General features: G+C 46.5%; 1 protein-coding gene and 2 long non-coding RNA genes across 7 annotated transcripts in view; 1 reads left to right on the forward strand and 2 right to left on the reverse strand.

Moving 5' to 3' along the window:
* Positions 1-146: 146 nt before the first annotated feature.
* Positions 147-4908, forward strand: LOC137207246 (uncharacterized). Its single transcript, XR_010935000.1, has 2 exons — positions 147-601; positions 4746-4908. It is a non-coding gene; the product is annotated as an uncharacterized lncRNA (long non-coding RNA).
* On the reverse strand, positions 2867-9284 carry LOC137207244 (uncharacterized). Its single transcript, XR_010934998.1, has 3 exons — positions 9185-9284; positions 5499-8976; positions 2867-4427 (listed from the first exon to the last, which is right to left on the reverse strand). It is a non-coding gene; the product is annotated as an uncharacterized lncRNA (long non-coding RNA).
* Positions 9285-13128: 3844 nt separating this feature from the next.
* Positions 13129-19263, reverse strand: part of ZNF263 (zinc finger protein 263) — a 29216-nt gene continuing 23081 nt past the window's right edge. For 3 of the 5 annotated variants that reach the window (XM_067706843.1, XM_067706842.1, XM_067706841.1), the window contains 5 exons: positions 18246-18426; positions 17724-17797; positions 17333-17459; positions 15671-15787; positions 13129-15155 (listed from right to left, as the gene is read on the reverse strand). In XM_067706843.1, the coding sequence (XP_067562944.1) occupies positions 13987-15155; positions 15671-15787; positions 17333-17459; positions 17724-17797; positions 18246-18426 (1668 nt within the window). In that variant the 3' untranslated portion in view covers positions 13129-13986. The remainder of the gene's footprint in view (positions 15156-15670; positions 15788-17332; positions 17460-17723; positions 17798-18245; positions 18427-19263) is intronic. The other 2 variants (XM_067706844.1, XM_067706845.1) reach the window with 2 other exon arrangements.

Here is a 19263-nt window from a genome sequence, read left to right on the forward strand (position 1 = left end):
AGGCCCCGGGGTTTGGGAGCGCAGGCCGGGCACTATTTAGACCCACCTAGCCCCCCTACCCGACCTGAAATCCTCCCTGCGCTGCTAGCTAACCGCGCTCCAACCCGAGGCAGAAGTGACGCACTTCCGGGGAGGACCCGCTCAGCCCCGGCTGGGTCCGTGAGCGCCGCCGCTCCAGGCCGACCTGGGTGACCGGCCTCCTCCCGGGTTCAGCCCTGGCGGCAAGAAAGAGTTAAGGCCACCGAGTCCCCAGGCCCGCCCAGCCTAGAGGGCCCTGCGCGCGGCTTGGCGCCCTTGTGTCGCCGTCTCGCGTCCCAGCTCTGTGGGGCGCGTGCGTCCAGGTCGTTCCTGTGTCGTGTTCGGGCTGCCGGCGGAGCCTGGTGACCCAGGCCCCACCCTGAGGGTCACCGTTCCCTTCCGTGCGCTGGGCCCCCGACCTTACCGCGGCTCAGCCGGCCGTGCCCGACCTGCCGGCCAGGGCCCTGTCGCAGCCTCCTACAGTACGAGGCCGTTTTGTCCCGGTCAGAATCGACGGCCCCTGAGGCGTGTGTACTCATTTCTGGGCCGTGCGTGCACACACGATTCTGTTTTTTCTTGTGAGGTAGGTTTTTACTTGTGAAATAGGTTCCTTTTATAGATCTCCTTGACAGAGAATTGAGAGATAAGGAGTGACTTGATCGAGGTCACATAATTCACCAGTGGCAGGTCCTCCAGTGGAATTTAGGGCCCCTTTGTCCTGTCTTCTGCTTTTTCCACCACAGCGTGCTCCCTGGAGCATGGGAACCTTCTTTTCATCTTGTCCTATAGTGTCTGGTAGAGTTGCCTGGGTAAGGTAGGCATTCCATAAATATTTACTGAATCATATTTATGAGAATCTGAGTATTTCGGTTGTTGGCTTCCAGTATTTCCAGTTGTCAGTGTTTTCATAGTGTCAGCCTATACTAGTCAAGGGATTATTTATTAAGTCTACTATGTGTAGCCAGTGTTATAGAGTCGATAGGACAGAGCCTTTGATTCAAGGGATCTGGCAAAAGGACTGAGGCAATTTCACAAATATCAGCAACACAAGGTAGGAAAGGGTAAGACATAAGCTGAACGCCGTGGAAATTACAAGGAAATGAAAGTCGATTTTGGGGTTGGGGAAAATTATAAAAATCCTTGAGGGATTTGCCCACAGCAGGGAATGAGGCCACATTCCAGGCAGAGGGTAAGGTAAGAGCAAAGCCTTGAAAGCTTCAGAGATGAGCATGTGAGAAAATCTGTAGTACTTTTTTTTACTAAATGTAATTCGGGTACATTTAGAGAAAGAGAGTTAGAAAATAAGTTCTTGTGGATCTACTGTGGAGCGCTTGGAATAGAAGTGAAGAGATTGCATTTAATAAAGTAAATAAAGAGCATCATTTGAGGGTTTTTGAGGGAGCTTCTTTCCAGGGCAGTTCATCTGGAGCTGAGTTTAAGGTGGGAACAAAAATGGAAGACCATTACAAGGTCATTATGCTATTTTTGCTTTTAGGTAGACTGGTGTTACACTCCTCTGAGGCATAGATCTTGATCCTTTTTGAGGGGGAGAAAAGGATTAAGCAGAGGTAATAATAATAATAAGCATCTGACAGGAATTCCCTGGCGGTCCAGTGATTAGGGCTCTGTGCTTCCACTTCAGGGGGCACTGGTTCTGTCCGCCAGGGAACTAAGATCCTACAAGCTGCGCAGCACAGACAAAAAACAAAAAAAAAAGCATCTGCCTAAGTTGCTTGAATATATTTCAAAGCAGGTTCATTTTCTTAGAATCTCAGGTTGGGACTTAGTTTCTTCAAAAGTAACTACCGCTTCCACAACCTAAGTGTCCATCGACAGATGAATGGATAAAGATGTGGCACATATATATGATGGAATATTACTCAGCAATAAAAAGGAACGAAATTGATTTATTTGTAGTGAGGTGGATGGACCTAGAGTCTGTCATACAGAGTGAAGTAAGTCATAAAGAGAAAAATAAATACTGTATGCTAACACATATATATGGAATCTAAAAAAAAAAAAAGCAGTGGTTCTGAAGAACCTACGGACAGGACAGTAATAAAGACGTAGAGAATGGACTTGAGGACACGGGGAGGGGGAAGGGTAAGCTAGGATGAAGTGAGAGAGTGGCATGGACTTATATAAACTACAAAATGTAAAATAGATAGCTACTGGGAAGCAGCGCATAGCTCAGGGAGAAGGGAGATCAGCTTGGTGCTTTGTGATCACCTAGAGGGGTGGGATAGGGAGGGTGGGAGGGAGACACAAGAGGCGGGAGATATGGGGATATATGTATATGTATAGCTGATTCACTTTGTTATAAAGCAGAAACACCATTGTAAAGCAATTATACTCCAATAAAGATGTTAAAAATAAATAAAAATAAAATTAGACTATGCAGGAATAAAGAATTATATGTGATTAAAAAAAAAGTAACTACTGCTTCCAGTCAGAACCAGTGGGCAGTAAAGCTCTTAGCATTGAGATCCTCATCATCTGGACCAAGGCTGAGCATATAATTGGAACTTGAACTGAATAAATGGAGTTCTGCTAGCGGTGCCCCTGAATTGGCAGGCCTGATTCATAACATAGGTAGGGAGCTGGTTAGTGAACAAGGGGAGAAGAAAGTGGGAAAAGAGACCCTATGAAAGGAAGAAGAGGAAACAAGGCACAAAATGGTGAATTGTGAATTAGGGTCACTGATGATTGTCATCATTTAAAGTTTGATGCCATAGTTCCTTACCCTTGCTGTGGAGCCCACAGAAGTCCCCCAAGTCTTTCCTTTTGATTTCACCTTTCCCTGCCTGGGCACAGTTTGAGAAATAATGAATGTCCAGCTGGAAAGCAATGAAAGCAAACACATGCAGTTTATTTTGAGATACCACACAACTGCCATAGTGGGCTGAATGGTTTTGCTGGGTGACTGGCTGCTTTAATGGTGTTGCTACTGGCTAACAAACACTTTCTTTTTCCTTTTTCCATTTATAATAGTAATTGCCTTAGTTAGAGCTGCCTGTTTTAGAAGGTTGCTTGATCCTAGCCTGTCACTGGCTCCATACCCTATTAACTATCGTACTTTCATGATCCTCTTAGTACTCTGTAAAGCAGTTGACATTTTTTGCAACAAATGTTAGAGGAAAACTAATGGTCTGGACACTTCTGGGTTTCTAGGTGAGAGGCTTTTGAGAATTCTGTGTAGTTGAGAAATGAATGAACGTCAGTCAGGCTCTGCCCTAAAGGAGAGGAAAAATAACTGAAATACCATTTTTCTCATTTCTCTGACATACTTTTCTTTCTTCATCACCTGGAATGGATAAAAGTGGCAGTTTTTGTTACTTCCCATGAGGTTGTGTATCTGGAATAAGAACCATGAAATTAATCTAGAGTAGGACATTTCTACAGACATGGAATGGCACTGGGTGGCACCAGGAAGACTTGAAAGGAATATTTGAGGGTGCAGAGCTATAGAAGAGTTTGCCAACAGAAGGACTTATGGGAAACAAGTGATCAGAATCACCAATAGAGAAACCTTTAAAATTTCTTCAAGCAATGGAAAAATTGAGTCTTAGGTCAAATTAAGTAAAATCTGTAATGAAGAGAAATCAGGTAAAGTCTCAAATATAAAAAGTATGTTACTTAACACTAAGTGTAAATTTAGGAAAAGAATCACAAGGACAGATCTTTTTAATACTTTTTTAACTACTGTAAAATTTTTATAAAACTTTTGGACTCATCTCTAAGAATTGCCATGATTCTGAAACTTGATTATATCCCAAATATGGAACAATTCAGTGGAAAATAACACTTGAGAATACACCAGATGTACACAAGGAAGAAGATCTGAGAGTGGAAAAGTGCCAGTAACAAATACATTATTTATATACTTACAGATTACCTTGGTAAACATAAGAAACACTCAAGTTAAAGCTTAGTCTTTGAGAATGCTGTATTGAATGCAGTAAAAGTTGGATTTCATTCATATGGACAACAGAACCTACTAACTTTTTTCTTCACTGAAAGATACAACTGTTCCCGAATTCCAACTCTCTAGACATCCCACTGTCAGGGTAGCTTGGAGTATTTATCCAGGTGGATGGACTGCGGCCCAGCGAACACTACATGCAGAGCAATATGAGCACCATTTTCCTTTCTGGCAGTGAGGTAAAATCAGCTTGTTTTGGAAGAGGAGAAGCCACACTGCATCTTTGTTACACAATATTATTCTGTCCTTGCCTTTAAGGCTTTCACACTCCTTTGTGAAGCACCACTTTTTATTGAGATTTATCTTACCTGAGTCTGTCCCTCTTATGAGCACATCTCACCTCCTCTCTTCCTTTTGTGTCTTTTCCTGTAATCAGTTAGGGAGAGTATGCAGGTATTCCTGTTATTCCTGACTGGTGCTGCTGCATCTGTCAAGGGAGAGAAGAAAAAGCGTTCAGAAGGGGGGTTCTGAAGACTGACCATCCATGTCTTGCAGGAGCAACAACTAGACCGGACCTTGCAGTGGCAACTTTCTGAGTTCAGACCTTTACCTCTAGACTAGCATTTCAATCATGAGCCCTTATCCTTTTTAGCCCATTACCCTTCAGTATAAATTCCTATGCCTTCTGGGGGGGCGTTGTGCTAGTTGGGGGAATGGGGAGTTGTTTCGTTTTTAATTTTTTTTTTTCCAATTCAGTAATGCTTTTTCCTTTTTACCCCTGTTGATTGCCTGAAACCAAATTCAGTATGAATAAGAGAGGGAAATATACAACACTGAATTTGGAGGAGAAAATGAAGGTTCTAAGTAGGATTGAAGCGGGACGATCTCTTAAAAGTGTAATGGATGAATTTGGAATCAGTAAATCAACATTTTATGACATTAAAAAGAACAAGAAATTGATTTTGGACTTTGTACTGAAGCAGGACATGCCATTAGTAGGGGCTGAGAAGAGAAAGAGAACAACAGGAGCCAAATATGGTGATGTGGATGATGCAGTCTACATGTGGTACCAACAGAAACGCTCAGCTGGTACCCCTGTGAGAGGTGTGGAGCTTCAGGCTGCTGCCGAGAGATTTGCACAGTGTTTTGGGCGAACAGACTTCAAAGCTAGCACTGGTTGGCTTTTTAGATTTCGAAATAGGCATGCAATTGGGAACCGAAAAGTATGTGGGGAACAAGTCCTACGTTCAGCTTCAGAAAATGTTGAGCCGTTTCGACAAAAACTGTCCATGCTTATCAAAGAGGAGAAACTGTGTCTTGCTCAGCTGTACAGTGGGGATGAGACTGACCTCTTTTGGAAGTCAATGCCAGAAAATACTCAGGCAAGCAGAAAAGATATCTGCCTGCCAGGGAGGAAAATAAACAAAGAACAATTGTCTGCTCTTTTATGTGCAAATGCGGATGGTACTCATAAGTTAAAGTCAATTATAATTGGAAAATCAAAGCTGCCCAGAAGTGTAAAAAGAGGACACATGTACATTACCTGTGATATACAAACCTAGTAAAGATGTTTGGTTCACCAGAGAATCGTTTTCAGAATGGTTTTTTCAAAACTTTGTTCCTGAAGTCAAGCACTTTCAAGTTAATGTTCTAAGATTCCATGAGGAGGATGTCAGGGCCTTGTTACTTCTGGACAATTCTCCAGTTCACCCTTCCACTGAATCACTAACCAGTGAGGATGGTCGAATAAAATGCATGTTCTTTCCCCATGACACTTCAACCTTGATTCAACCAATGAATCAGGGTGTGATCTTGAGCTGCAAACGACTTTACAGGTGGAAGCAACTTGAGGAGAGTCTTGTAATTTATGAAGAAAGTGATGATGAGCAAGATAAAGGAGAAAAAGGACTTTCCAAGATTAAAATCTACAACATAAAAAGTGCAATTTTTAACTGGGCAAAGAGTTGGGATGAAGTAAAACAAATAACCATAGCAAATGCATGGGAAAATCTTCTTTACAAAAAGGAACCTGAATATGATCTTCAAGGCTTAGAAGATGGAGATTATAGAGAAATTCTTGAGAAATGTGGGGAGTTGGAAACCAAGCTGGATAACGATAGGGTGTGGTTAAATGGGGATGAAGAAAAGGGCAGCCCCCCCCCCCCGAAAACAAAAGGTGGAATTACAAAGGAAGTTGTTCAAAAAGCGGGAGCTGAGGAGCAGACTGCTGAATTTAAGTTATCTGCTGTAAGAAAGAATTTGGACTACCTTCTTGACTTTGTTGATGCAACACCTGAGTTTCAAAGGTTCCATTTTACACTGAAAGAGATGCAACAAGAAATAATCAAGAAGCAGTTCCAGAGTAGAATCCATTCTAGAATTGGTAGCTTTTTGAAATGTAGGCCTCATAATATTAAGGATTCCTTCAATATGCCTTCAACTTCTGGTTGTAGTAAGTAGATATTGTGTTTAAAGATTTCTGCAGTTATGTAATGATACATGAATTAGACTTGTTGTGAACTGTCATTGTTTTTATCAACTGACCTCACTTTGCACAGCAATGCCCATTTATACTGTTTATAAAATACACGATTTGAAAGTAATAAATTTGGGGCTTTTGATGTATAAATATGTTCATTAATCTATATTTTTTTCTATTTTAGACAAGGACTTGAATAATGAGGAACTATTGTCCCAGATTATCTAAGGTGAAATGGATGTGGGGAAAGCATTAAAGTCTAAATGTATTCACAGCATATAACAAAGAAGCTATATATATGCTGACTAGTTATTTAAGAAGATAAGGACAGACTTGGTTTTCAATTTAATGGTATGACATACTCTGCTCTTGTAAATGAGTTACCACCTGTTTAGTGTTTGTTTTCTTCTTATTGTGGAAGTGACATATGCTGATTATAAAAAAGATTTATAAAAAAGAAAGATAAAAAGCACCCAAATTCTGTCAACTGATGATAGGCTCCCTTAACACTTTGGTATATTTCATGTATTTTAAAAAATAGGTAAGTTACATTGTAAATACAATTTTATATCTTATTGTCTTAGCATTTTTGTTACTTATAAAATTAGCATTTGTGAACTACAATGAGGTATCACCTCACACTGGTCAGAATGGCCATCATCAAAAAATCTACAAACAAATGCTGGAGAGGGTGTGGAGAAAAGGCAACCCTTTTGCACTGTTGGTGGGAATGTAAATTGATACGGCCACTATGGAGAACAGTATGGAGGTTCCTTAAAAAACTAAAAATAGAACTACCATACGACCCAGCAATCCCACTACTGGGCATATACCCTGAGAAAACCATAATTCAAAAAGAGTCATGTACCACAATGTTCATTGCAGCTCTATTTACAATAGCCAGGAAATGGAAGCAACAGTGTCCATCAACAGATGAATGGATAAAGAAGATGTGGGGACTTCCCTGGTGGCACAGTGGTTGAGTCCCCCTGCTGATGCAGGGGACACGGGTTCGTGCCCCGGTCCGGGAAGATCCCACATGCTGCGGAGCGGCTGGGCCCGTGAGCCATGGCTGCTGAGCCTGCGCGTCCAGAGCCTGTGCTCCACAACGGGAGAGGCCACAACAGTGAGAGGCCCGCGTACCGCAAAAAAAAAAAAAAAAAAAAAAAGAAGATGTGGCACATATATACAATGGAATATTACTCAGCCATACAAATTGAGTTATTTGTAGTGAGGTGGATGGACCTAGAGGCTGTCATACAGAGTGAAGTTAAGTCAGAAAGAGAAAAACAATACCATATGCTAACACATATATATGGAATCTAAAAAAAAAAAAAAAAGGTTCTGAAGAACCTAGGGGCAGGACAGGAATAGAGACACAGACTTAGAGGATGGACTTGAGGACACAGGGAGGGGGAAGGGTAAGCTGGGATGAAGTGAGAGAGTAACTGACATACATACACTACCAAATGTAAAATAGCTAGCTAGTGGGAAGCAGCTGCATAGCACAGGGAGATCAGCTCAGTGCTTTGTGACCACCTAGAGGGGTGGGATAGGGAGGGTGTGAGGGAGACATAAAAGGGAGGAGATATGGGGATATATGTGTATGTATAGCTGATTCACTTTGTTATAAAGCAGAAATTAACACCATTGGGAAGCAATTACACTCCAATAAAGATGTTTAAAAAAAAAAAGCATTTGTGGAGCAAGCCTAGCGTAGAATGGATTGTGGAAGAAGTTGAGGGGGAATGTCATATGATCATACTGGACAGCACTCTACTTCAATGCATTAAACATGTTTTTCCCCCAATGGTCATAAAGTCCCAGAATAAATGACTGGCAGTCACACCCTTTTCAAAAGTATTCATCGAGGGAGTTCCCTGGTGGCCCAGTGGTTAGGATTCCAGGTTTTCACTGCCGGTTCGGGGTTCAATCCCTGGTTGGGGAACTGATATTCCGCAAGCTTCGTGGCACAGCAAAAAAAAAAAAAAAGTATTCATTGATTTTGCACATTTCACGTTGCTAGGCACAGAGTGTGGTGTTGGGCGTTTAGAATTACAAAGAAAAGGAATAGGAACAAACCACCGTTGGATGTGTGAGAGCTGAGTACAGAGAGGGCTTTGCGAGTGCTTGGGTGGTAGGGGACATATCTGAGCCGGGCAAGTGTGACTTCTGAGCTGGCCTTTACAGTGTGGGGGGAAAGAGGGAGAAGGGCAGTCCGGGCAAAGGGGAGCGTCTGCACAGGCTGTTCGGTGTGAGAGTGCATCTCCCCTCGGAAGCGGCAAGATCCCTGGATGGGTGCTGTACGGCCCGCTAGCAGAGAAGAGGAGCAAAGACAAATAAGGGCCAGATTTTCAGTGCCATTGGAGGTCATCCTAAGATTTTAGACTTCGGGCTGGACCCACGTAAAGTCCTGTCGGCTCTACGTCCTGAAGGTCTCACCTCGTGTCCACTTCTCCCTCCTCACTGCTCGTTTCCTGGTCCAGGCGGCATCACTCTCTGCACCTGTCTCCTTAGTCTCCCGCTCTTTCTCGTCCTCTCCCATCCGTTCCCCGCCCTGTAGCCAGACAGAGCTAACACAGAATTGAAGAGGTGCCTCGCGTGCTTAAGAGCTTTCGTGGGCTTCTAGGCCCGCCCTTCCCCGACCGTGAGACGCCACTTCCCACTTGCCCACCCCCGCCCAGCTCTGTGCTCGCCGCCTGAGGGAACACTAGGGCGGGCCCAGACGCCCGGCCCCGCTGTCGGCCCCGGGTTAGCGCGCGCACCTGCAACCAGGGAAGTTTCGGGGAGTATTGTCGCGCCGCTGGTAACCGCTCGTAACCTCCTGGGTGGAAGGAGAGGGAAACTCTTCGCCGCGCCGCCCGGCCCAACCGCCGGAGTCGTAGCCCGCAGGCGGCGCAAGGCCAGGTCTAGCCGGGGAGGGGCGGGGCCTGCGCGGAGGGTGGGCCTGAGGAGGGGGCGCGCCCCGGCACAGCCGTGAAGCGCGTGCCCGCGGGCCCCCGCGTGCGGTGCGAGCGTAGGTTCTCCGGGGCTGCGGGCGGAGGGCGACCTTGAAGGGAGACGCTGCGGGTGCGTGCGGCCGGGGCGAGGTGGCTGCCGAGCGCCACCACCCCCTAGCCGTTGCTCCTGCCGGGCCGGCTTGGGAGCCGTCCTCCATGGGACCAGCCGGTGGGGCACGCGGGCGGTTCTACGGGCGCGGCGCCCTGTCCCAGATGCCGCCGGAAGCTAAGCTGAGGGACGCGCCGACTCGTTGGCTTTGCCCAAGCCTGAGAAAGGACTGAAGTTTTGGGTTCTGGAAATCATTCCTGAAGATGAAAGCTGCTCGGAGAAACCCAGGCACCTCGCTCTTGTACTCGGAGAAACCCAGGCACCTCTGAAGTTTTGGGTTCTGGAAATCATTCCTGAAGATGAAAGCTGCTCGGAGAAACCCAGGCACCTCGCTCTTGTACCAGTGGCTGGGGCAGGATTCCCAAACTTAACCTGGACCCCCTGCCAAGAGGACGAGAAATCCCCTCAAGAGCAGCTTCACCCTCTGAGTGGGGAACCACACCCAGGATTTAGAACGTTTTCCTGCCTAGAGGGAAAGTGGGGATGGAGAGGCAAACACAATTCCTCGGTATGTCCAAAACACACCCTAGGATTTCAGAAACTTCTTAGTATTTTCTTTTCCCATCCTTTCTGCCTGAAGAAATCTCACTATCTCCCTGAAGCAGCTTTGGATCCTGGTGAGTCACCAGTTTTGATTTCTTAACAGAAGCTTCTGTGACATTCAAGGTGTCTCAGTGATGAATTGAGGACATTAACTGGAAGGTTTGTCAGAAATGGGGCGGGGGCTGTGCCATTTTTCATTAACCATTTTGTCATTGTTGAATTCACCTAGACCATTACTTCTGCCTCCTAACTGCGTTATTGAGACCTGTAAGTTCTTTCATTACTGCAGTAAAAATTCTTAAAAGTTATTTCTGATAGCTTTCCCCGGAAAAAAACTAAACAACTTGGTACTGCTTTAACACTTCCTCTGGTCTCTGGCGTTAAGGGGCTTTGTCCCCATTGATGTCGGGCCTGCTGCTTTTAGTCTGCCTCTGCCAGGCTTCTGCTTACAGATTCTCTGCTTACTGATTCTCCACCCAGGAGCCTTTCTGCTGGTCTCATGTGCTACCTTTGCTACAAGGGTGTGTGGCTATTGCTCAGGGTCAGTCCACATCTCCCAGTTCTCCTTTGTACCCATTTGGACTGTAGGGGCAGTGGTCTTTATTGCCCCCAGCATTAGTCTCCCTTTGACGAAAAAGCCTGTTGGAATCTGTTCTGGTTTCTTTTTCAAGAGGACTAGTGGGGTAAAAATAATAATGTAAAACATATGTGTGTAGTGTAAAAGTATATATACTAGGCCCTCCCTTGCAGTGCCTTCATGGGACCCTTTAGTAAGGGCCTCTGACCCGCTTTCTGAAATATGACTATAACGATGAAGTCATCAATCCTGACTGTCAATAGTAGACTGCTCCCCAGAATTCCTGCCAGCGTGGTTTTTTTTTTTTTTTGGCTGTGCCACATGGCTTGTGGGATCTTAGTTCCCCAACCAAGGACTGAACCCAGGCCAACTTGCCAGTGAAAGCGCCGAGTCCTAACCACTGGACCACCAGGAAATTCCCCAGCGTGGTCTTACATTGCTTTTACTACCAGGTACTTAAGAAGAAAGGCATGGTGGTGTGCTGAATTGGGCAATTGGGATTGACATGTATACGCTGATGTGTATAAAATTGATGACTAGTAAGAACCTGCAGTATAAAACAAAACAAAACAAAACAAAAAAAAGGCGGGCTTCCCCGGTGGCGCAGTGGTTGAGAGTCCGCCTGCCAATGCAGGGGACACGGGTTCGTGCCCCGGTCCGGGAAGACCCCACATGCTGCGGAGCAGCTGGGGCCGTGAGCCATGGCCGCTGAGCCTGCGCATCAGGAGCCTGTGTTCTGCAACGGGAGAGGCCACAACAGTGAGAGGCCCGCATACCGCAAAAAAAAAAAAAAAAAAAAAAAAGGCAATTTGCCAGTTTTATCTACCCCAGGTGGCACAAATAGATGAGTATTTTCTATGTGCCAGGCTCTGTGCTAAGTGTTTTACATGCAATATTTTGTGACATCACCTCATGAAAACAAGGCCGAGAAGAGCTCTGCATGTTAAGTTTGTTAGAAGGGGAGTTAGACTGGGGACTGGGTGAAGTCTACGATTGGAAAGCCTTCTTAGTGCCAGGAGTGAACACCTGGGGGTCCTCTTGCTCTGGCTCAAACTGTAGTACTCCAAGTAGGAGCAATGCCAGTTAGACCACATCCTAAGATCTGTATGGATAGTATTATGGGGGATGAGGGATAAGGATCTGAAGGGGAGGGGTGCTTTCTATTCTCATGAGGTTTACAGTCCACATAAGTTGCCATCTTAACCAGAATGCTTACTAACATCAACTTTACACCACCCACCCACTTCATGGTATTGGCAGCCACAGCAGCCCTGTCCTGCTCCTACCACTGTCCATTCCACATTAATCTCTTTCAAATCCTCATCTCCCTTCCCTGACCCCCAAGACCCGCAATACCACTGCCCTCTTGAGGGTAAGAGAATGGTACAGAAATGAGAAACGGATATAACCAAGGGTGGGGGGCACGCAGGGTTATTTCCTTTACTTAAAAGTGCTATATTTAATAGCCTGTTGCCAGTGGAATGTTTCATCTTTTTCTCCCAAAGAACAGCTAGTTAGATATTTTCCTCCAGGGCCAAATCCTGAGATGTTTTCCTAGCATCAGAATTTCCTACTCCTAGAATTCTCCCTGGTATTCTACCTCTTTTCCATAGAAACACACTCCTAGAATTCCTATTCCTGATTCCCCATTCTGAAATGTAATGCTGTCCCCTAATAATTTTGCCCTCTCCTGTATCTCCCTCCACTAATGGGCAATAACGCAGTTATATCAGAACCATCTTTTCCTGGGAACCATTTGCTCGGCCAAAATAACTTGTCTTTGACGAGCCAGATCTTCCTTTACCTACTTTGCAAGAAAGTAAACATTCTAAACAAGCAAAAGAATGTTCAGGGCTTCCCTGGTGGCTCAGTGGTTAAGAAATCGGCTGCCAATGCAGGGGACACGGGTTCGAGCCCTGGTCCAGAAGATCCCACGTGCCGCAGAGCAACTGAGCCCATGTGCCACAACCAGAGACTGCGCTCTAGAGCCTGCGTGCCACAGCTACTGAAGCCTGCGCGCCTAGAGCCCATGCTCTGCAACAAGAGAAGCCACTGCAGTGAGAAGCCAGCGCACTGCAATGAAGAGCAGTCCCTGCTCGCCTCAACTAGAGAAAGCCCGTGCACAGCCACGAAAACCCAATGCAGCCAAAAAAAATAATTTTTTTAAAAATTAAAAAAAAAAAAAGACAATGTTCACAGCTGTACACCAAAGGAAAAAAAACCCTTCTAGAACACCCTTATGACATCACCCCAAGCAGCCACTGGACTTGACCCTTTGTTACCACATAGCAGTCCCAGCCTGGAGCCAGCCAGGGCCACACCTCCCTCCCTCAGCCTGTCTGTCGTCACCTTTGTCAGAACCCTCCTTAGCAACCAAGTAAGACCACAAAGAAAGCCAGGTTCTCTACCCAAAGCAGGTGGAAGACCGATCAACACTGGAGGCCAAGTCAAAGGCCCTCAATGATGAGCCACACACTCATGTTTCCTGAAGATATTTATTACCATCCAAACATATTTTCAACAGGGAAAGGCATGATTCCTAATTTCCCCAGGATCCACATTTTCAGAGTCTCCCAGGGAACCCATCTTTCATGGAACCCTCTGAGGACTTGATCTCTGCAAAGGGTAATAAGCTAATTAAGACCCCGGTTTCCTCTGCCAATTCCTGGGCTGACCTGCAAATTCCATCTTACTATTTCCCGTAGGTCTCTGGTTCCTTTTTGTTTGAGGTGACAATCACATGCATGACCTACCAATGAGCCCTACTGTCAGGCCACTGAGGGCACTGTGGTGGCTGCCCGGGATTGCTTGTGGCTTCTCAGCCAGGCCTTCAGAAGAGCTGCAACTCACCACCAGTCTTTCGGTGCCTCCAGCTGGTCTCCCAGGAGACCTGGCCCCTCTTCTTTGGTCTCAAGGGCCTCAGGAGCCCAAAAGCTCCTGATGAATGTCCCAAGTGAGGAAGCAATACCAGGAAGTCTGTGGATTCCCAAAGTTGTTGGGATACACACTAGACACAGTAAGGCACCCAAGTCTCAAGTTGGCTAAATATGCTGAGGGGGTAGGTGTGCCCTGAGACTGGAAGAACTTTAGAGGGGATTCCACCCTGAGAGGGTCACTTCAAAGACTTGCCATCCTCACTAGTTCCAACAGAATTCCTTTTCAGTTTTACGCTAATCCTTTGCTGCCTCTGCACCTCCCTCACAACGACCCTCCCCTGGTTCCTCTTTGGAGTAATTACCCTAAAGATGCAGATCATGCTGGGTAAGGAATACCAGCTCTTAACAAGAGGCCCCTCTGAATATGCCACCTTATCTGGGCCCAAAAGAAATCCCATTGTTTCTATCCAGTGTGAGTTCTCTGATGACTCATAAGGCGTGAACTCCGAGAAAAGCTTTCTCCACATTCGGAACATTTATAGGGTCTCTCTCCTGTATGGGTTCTCAGATGACGAATCCGATTGGAGCTGTGAGAGAAACTGTCTCCACACTCATGACAGGTATAGGGTTTCTCTCCCGTGTGAATTCTCTGGTGTCTGATTAAGTTGGATCTATGAGAGAAGTTTTCCCCACAGAGGGTACATTTATATGGTTTCTCTCCTGTGTGTGTTCTCTGGTGTCTGGTGAGGTGCATGCCCTGCTGGAAGCTTTTCCCACAAGTTAAACACTGAAAGAGTTTCTTCTCTGCCTTGTGGGTCCCATGATTGGCAAGAAAGAGGGTGCTGTCACTCACTGCTTCCCCACACTCAGAGAAGGGGTACAGCCTCTCTTTCTCGTGAGTTCTTTCGTGAATGACAAGGTGAGAACTGCGAGAGAAACTTTTCCCACACTCGGAACACTTATAAGGTCTCTCTCCTGTGTGAATTCTCTGGTGCCTAAGGAGGTTGGAACTGTGAGCAAAGATCTCCCCACACTCAGGGCACTTGTAGGGCTTTTCACCTGTGTGCGTTCTCTGGTGCCTGTGGAGGTTGGAGTTGCAAGAGAAGCTCTTTCCACACTCGTTACATTGATAGGGCTTCTCACCTGTGTGGGTACGCCGATGCCGAGTCAGGTGGGTATTCTGACTGAAGCTTTTTCCACACTCGAGGCACTTATGGGCCTCCTCTCCCAAGTGTGCTCTGTGTAGTGACAAAAAGTGTGGATTCCCGCCAAAGATTTCAGCGCACCCCACACCCATACACAGTCTTTCTGCTGCATGTATCCTCTGGTGCCTAATCAGGTTCGAGTTGTTAGAGAAATTTTTGCCACACAAGGGACATAAATGGAGCTTCTTCGGCTGCAGTTCCTTTGGCCGCCCCAGTTCTCTGCAACTTGTGGCCCCCACTAAGGACTGCTCCATCCGAACCTCTGGGGCAGGCTCCCAATGCTCTTCTGCCCTGTCATGAGGCCTTCCCTGCTCAGGACTCCAGGGTACCTCCCCTCCGGCCTGGCCAGGCAGCAGCGCCCGAGGGTGGATGCTCTCAGGGCAAACGGACTGAGCACTTTCTTCCAGATTGTCAAATTTCTCTTCCCCTGGAAGATCGAGAGAAACCAAACCCATGTTATTTCTACACCAGAGAAAAGGAAATCCCATGTGTGCTACTGCCTGTAGGTCAGAAGTCCAGAAGGGCTGGCTCTACCTCAGTTTTCCATCTTCCCCATATAGGTAAAGCACGGTAGACAGGGATCCACATAAGGGGTGGGGCCATCACTCAGGAATCAGAGCTCAAACCAGTCTTGAATTCCCTTGTAGGGGCCCCGAACTCCCTCTCCAACTGAGCCTCTGGCTTCTGCCCTTTGGGAATGGGTGAGATGGAGCAGGACTGGGACTAGGGTGGGCAAATGAGCCCAGGAGTGAATGCCTCCTTACACTTTGCACCCTGGGTACCTCACCTGCCATCACTGGGATGGAAGTGGGCAGTGGAGACACTGGAAGAATGTACCTCCCTGGCAGTGGTGGGTGGGCTACCCTTACACCAAGACCCTCAAATGCCTCATTCCCAACAGCGGGAGGCTAGCTGCGCAGGCTGCTCAACTGCGTTTCTTACCGGGAGCTGGGCTCCTGCGGCTCAGGCCCTCCTTGCAAGTCTGGACACTGGGATCCCAGGGCTTTCCTTCTTGTTCCACCTGGGTGCTCAGGGCCTCCTGACTGGGAACCTGAGACTCTGTTCACAGTGAAAGAAAAGGATTTCTATGTCACCATTTTCCTCTACCAGGCAGGGCAAACAAAGATAGTCTTGTTCTCTGCCTTCAGTGAATGGATACAGAAATCTGACAGCAATTACTTGGAACATACACTAAACTCTTCCCACTGGTTACCCCTAGAGAAAGAAATTAGAGGAAGGAGACTGTGGCTTTTTCTTTTTACACTTTTGTAGTACTTGGGGGGTTTTTTGCAATGAGAATGTAAAACTTTTGTAATTAAAACAACAATCAAACAAACAAACATGGTCAGGGTGGTCAGTTCCATGAGGAATCAGTTTAATACTGTGAAAGAGCCTTGACTCTTATGGATACATATCAAATAGAACTAAGTTTGACTGGGCAACTCCAGAAGGAGAAAATGTAATATGATGGACAATCAGAAAAGGACCTGGGACTCTGAGAGGACCCTGAGATTAAAACCCAAAAGTGCTACCCTGTGCTACGCTCACTCCAACTCCAGCAAACACGGACTTTAAAAAGTTTAGTTTCAAGAACTTGTGATCCGAACTCTTCCTATTTAGCACTCACTGAAACAGCTGTGCTCAACTTAGGGCACCAAGCCACAGCACAGTGACAGAAAACCTGGAGAAGGCCCCCGTGAAGGCAACCAAACCCAGCAGTGACCCCCTTGCAAAATTAGTGCAAGTGAGATGATAGCTGTGCTTCTCTTTATGAAAACCTCATGTATGAAAACAAAGTGCAGTGTGACTCTTCTACCAGGTGTGCATCAATATAGCTATAATGGTAACATACACAATCCTGTTTTATGTTGTTTTTTAAGACTCCCCCCAACTTTTTATTATGAGAATTTTCATACATGCAGAAAAAATGAAGGAATTATACAATACCCACACACTCTCCACCTAAATCCATCTATCAGTTTTTGGTCATATTTCACAGACCTCATTTTTAATCTCTGCATAATAGTTCAACACATAGATGCATCTTAATTTATATATAACTTACTTAGACCCTGGTTTTAGATATATATCATTTCCAAATTTCCACAAAGCCTTCCCCCTTCCTGAATTCTTAAGGACTGGGACAGCCACTGAGCTGGAATGTTGATGCCAGTGCTCCTGAAATTTGTGCCTCTGGGGAAGAGCCCAGAAATACTAATGGAGCATAGAAAACATAAGTGAGGTCAGAAGAGTAAGCATTTTGAACTTGGAAGGCATCAAGAACTTAGAGCCCTATAGCATCCTGTGATCTGTGTGTGAGGGGTGGGAAGTGGGGATGAGGTGGGCACCATTGGATCTGACTTGTTCTGCCTTAGGAAGTTCATTATGGCTCAGACTCCCCGCCCTCAGCCCTGGCAGCTGGGGCCCTTAAGTGTGCCAACTGTGGCACCTGGCAAATATTTTAGTGATCTTAGTCCAAGGGACTTTAGACAAAGGCAGGTCGTCTGGCTAAACTCAGAACTTATACCCAGGAGGTGAGCACCTAAGGGACAGGACCCTGGTCAGAAATGGCTCAGCCTTCATCCCTGGAAAAGAAGTCCTTACCCAGTGAGTCCACATTCTCATAACTCTCCTGCACCGTGTCCTGGGAGAGGGCCCTCTTACTAGGATGCTGATGCCCCCACTCCTCCTGGGAGATGTACATAGCCACGTCCTCTAAGCTCTCAGGCAACTGAAACAGCACAAGATCACCTTTAGGCCCTGAAGCACCAAGAACAATTCAAGCAGAGTCATGGGTTAAAGGGGCAAAACCCAGGTGTGCTGAGGACACATTTCATGGGGAAGAAGGGGGAGGCCTACAAGTGAGGTGTGGAGGACAAATAAAGAAGGTGGGAGAGATGCATGTGGTGAGGTAGAAAGGATCCTCTCCAAGTGGTAAAAGGACCCCACCCCCACAAGAGCAACTTCGGGGAGACAATGGGAACTTCCACATCACCTGGGGCCCAGTCAGCTCCTTGTCTTCCATGTTTCCTTCGGGAGGAAAGAGAGAAAGCCAGGGAGCAGATAATGCTAAAGGTGACAGAAATTATGATGAGAACGGCATTCCTAATTCTTGGCAACCCAAGGACTGTCACAACACAGTATCCATTCCCCAACACCCAGTCTCTGCTCTGAGGATGAACACTGAACAAAAGAAGGCAACCGAGGAATAATAAAGCGATATTCCAAACAACAGAGTACCAGCAGTCTTCCCTGCTGGCCCAAGCATTAAAGCCCTCAATCATTCACTGAGCTCTAAATGTCTCCGTTCTGCATACAAAAGGGCTTACTGAGAGATTCTCCCTCCCTCCACCCACTCCAAGAGGAATCCAAACCACTTCTAGGTCTTTCACACCACATCTGGAAACCCTCAGGTCAGAAATGCCCCCTCCTTGGCAGCCATGCTGCATTCTGCTGGTGTCAGGGGCAACCCCAAAGCCCCTCCTCCCTCCCACTTGCCCAGAGAACTGTTCCTCACCCCTCTCCTTTACAGTGTGGGGATCCCTTTTGGGGCTGGGGCCTAGCAGCTCCTGCAGCCTGCGGCCAGGGCTTCTCTCAGTCTCCATTGGCTCCAGCTTGAAGCTCGGTGACTCTCGTGCTGTTTCCAGAGGCAAAGGCTCCTCCAAAAGCACTTCTGTTCCCCGCCCATGGTTTGTCACCTGGGAACCAACCCACATCACTCACCATCATAACAGGGCCCGAGAGGAAGGGAAATTAGTACAGAATTCTCAGGGCAAGCCTTCAACGGAGAACCACTGGCAATCCCTTTGGACCCACCAAGAGAGAAGAATGGTTTACACTAAAACAAAACTTTTCTGACCCCGTGTACACCTGAGAAAATGTGTGTGAGGGCTGGGGGGAGTTCACTTCCAGTGCACACCTTCCCCACACAGCTCTTCTGACACACCTCACTCCCTCTCGCTTTCCCCCACCTTTTCAAGATGCGTCTGTTCCTGACTACTGGGTAAGTTAAACTTGGGTGGCCCTGGGGCAAGTGGCCTCAGAGATTCAGTGCCAGTTTTTTAAGTCCACTATTAACTGCCACCCAGCTTTGTAGAGATTAGACTGCTGACTGTAATATAACAATAGCTAACAACTATTAAGCACTAACTGTAAACCAGTAGTGTGATCAAAACTACATCCTGCTCTAATGCTCAAAGCCACCCTAGAGAGATCTTTTACCATTCTTATTTTACCAAGTCTGAGGCCCAAAGAAATTAAGTAACTTGCCCAAAGTCCCAAAGCTAGTACGAAGCAGTGAGCATTTGAACCTAGCGAGCTAACTCCTGTGCTCACACTAATGCAGAGACACTGCCTCCATGTGGAAACAGGGCACTCTTCACTGCTCGCTCTGTCCACTTGGGGAAAATCTGGAGAATGAAAGTTCCTCGCTAAACTACAAAAAGGCTTCTTGCCCACCTAAGGTCTACTCAGGGCAACCAAGTAAATTCGTAGGGGTAACTGGGCCAACGCGATGTCCCAGTCCTCAGGGCCAA

The sequence above is a fragment of the Pseudorca crassidens genome, chromosome 15 (genome assembly GCF_039906515.1).
Source record: "Pseudorca crassidens isolate mPseCra1 chromosome 15, mPseCra1.hap1, whole genome shotgun sequence".
NCBI lineage: Eukaryota > Metazoa > Chordata > Mammalia > Artiodactyla > Delphinidae > Pseudorca > Pseudorca crassidens.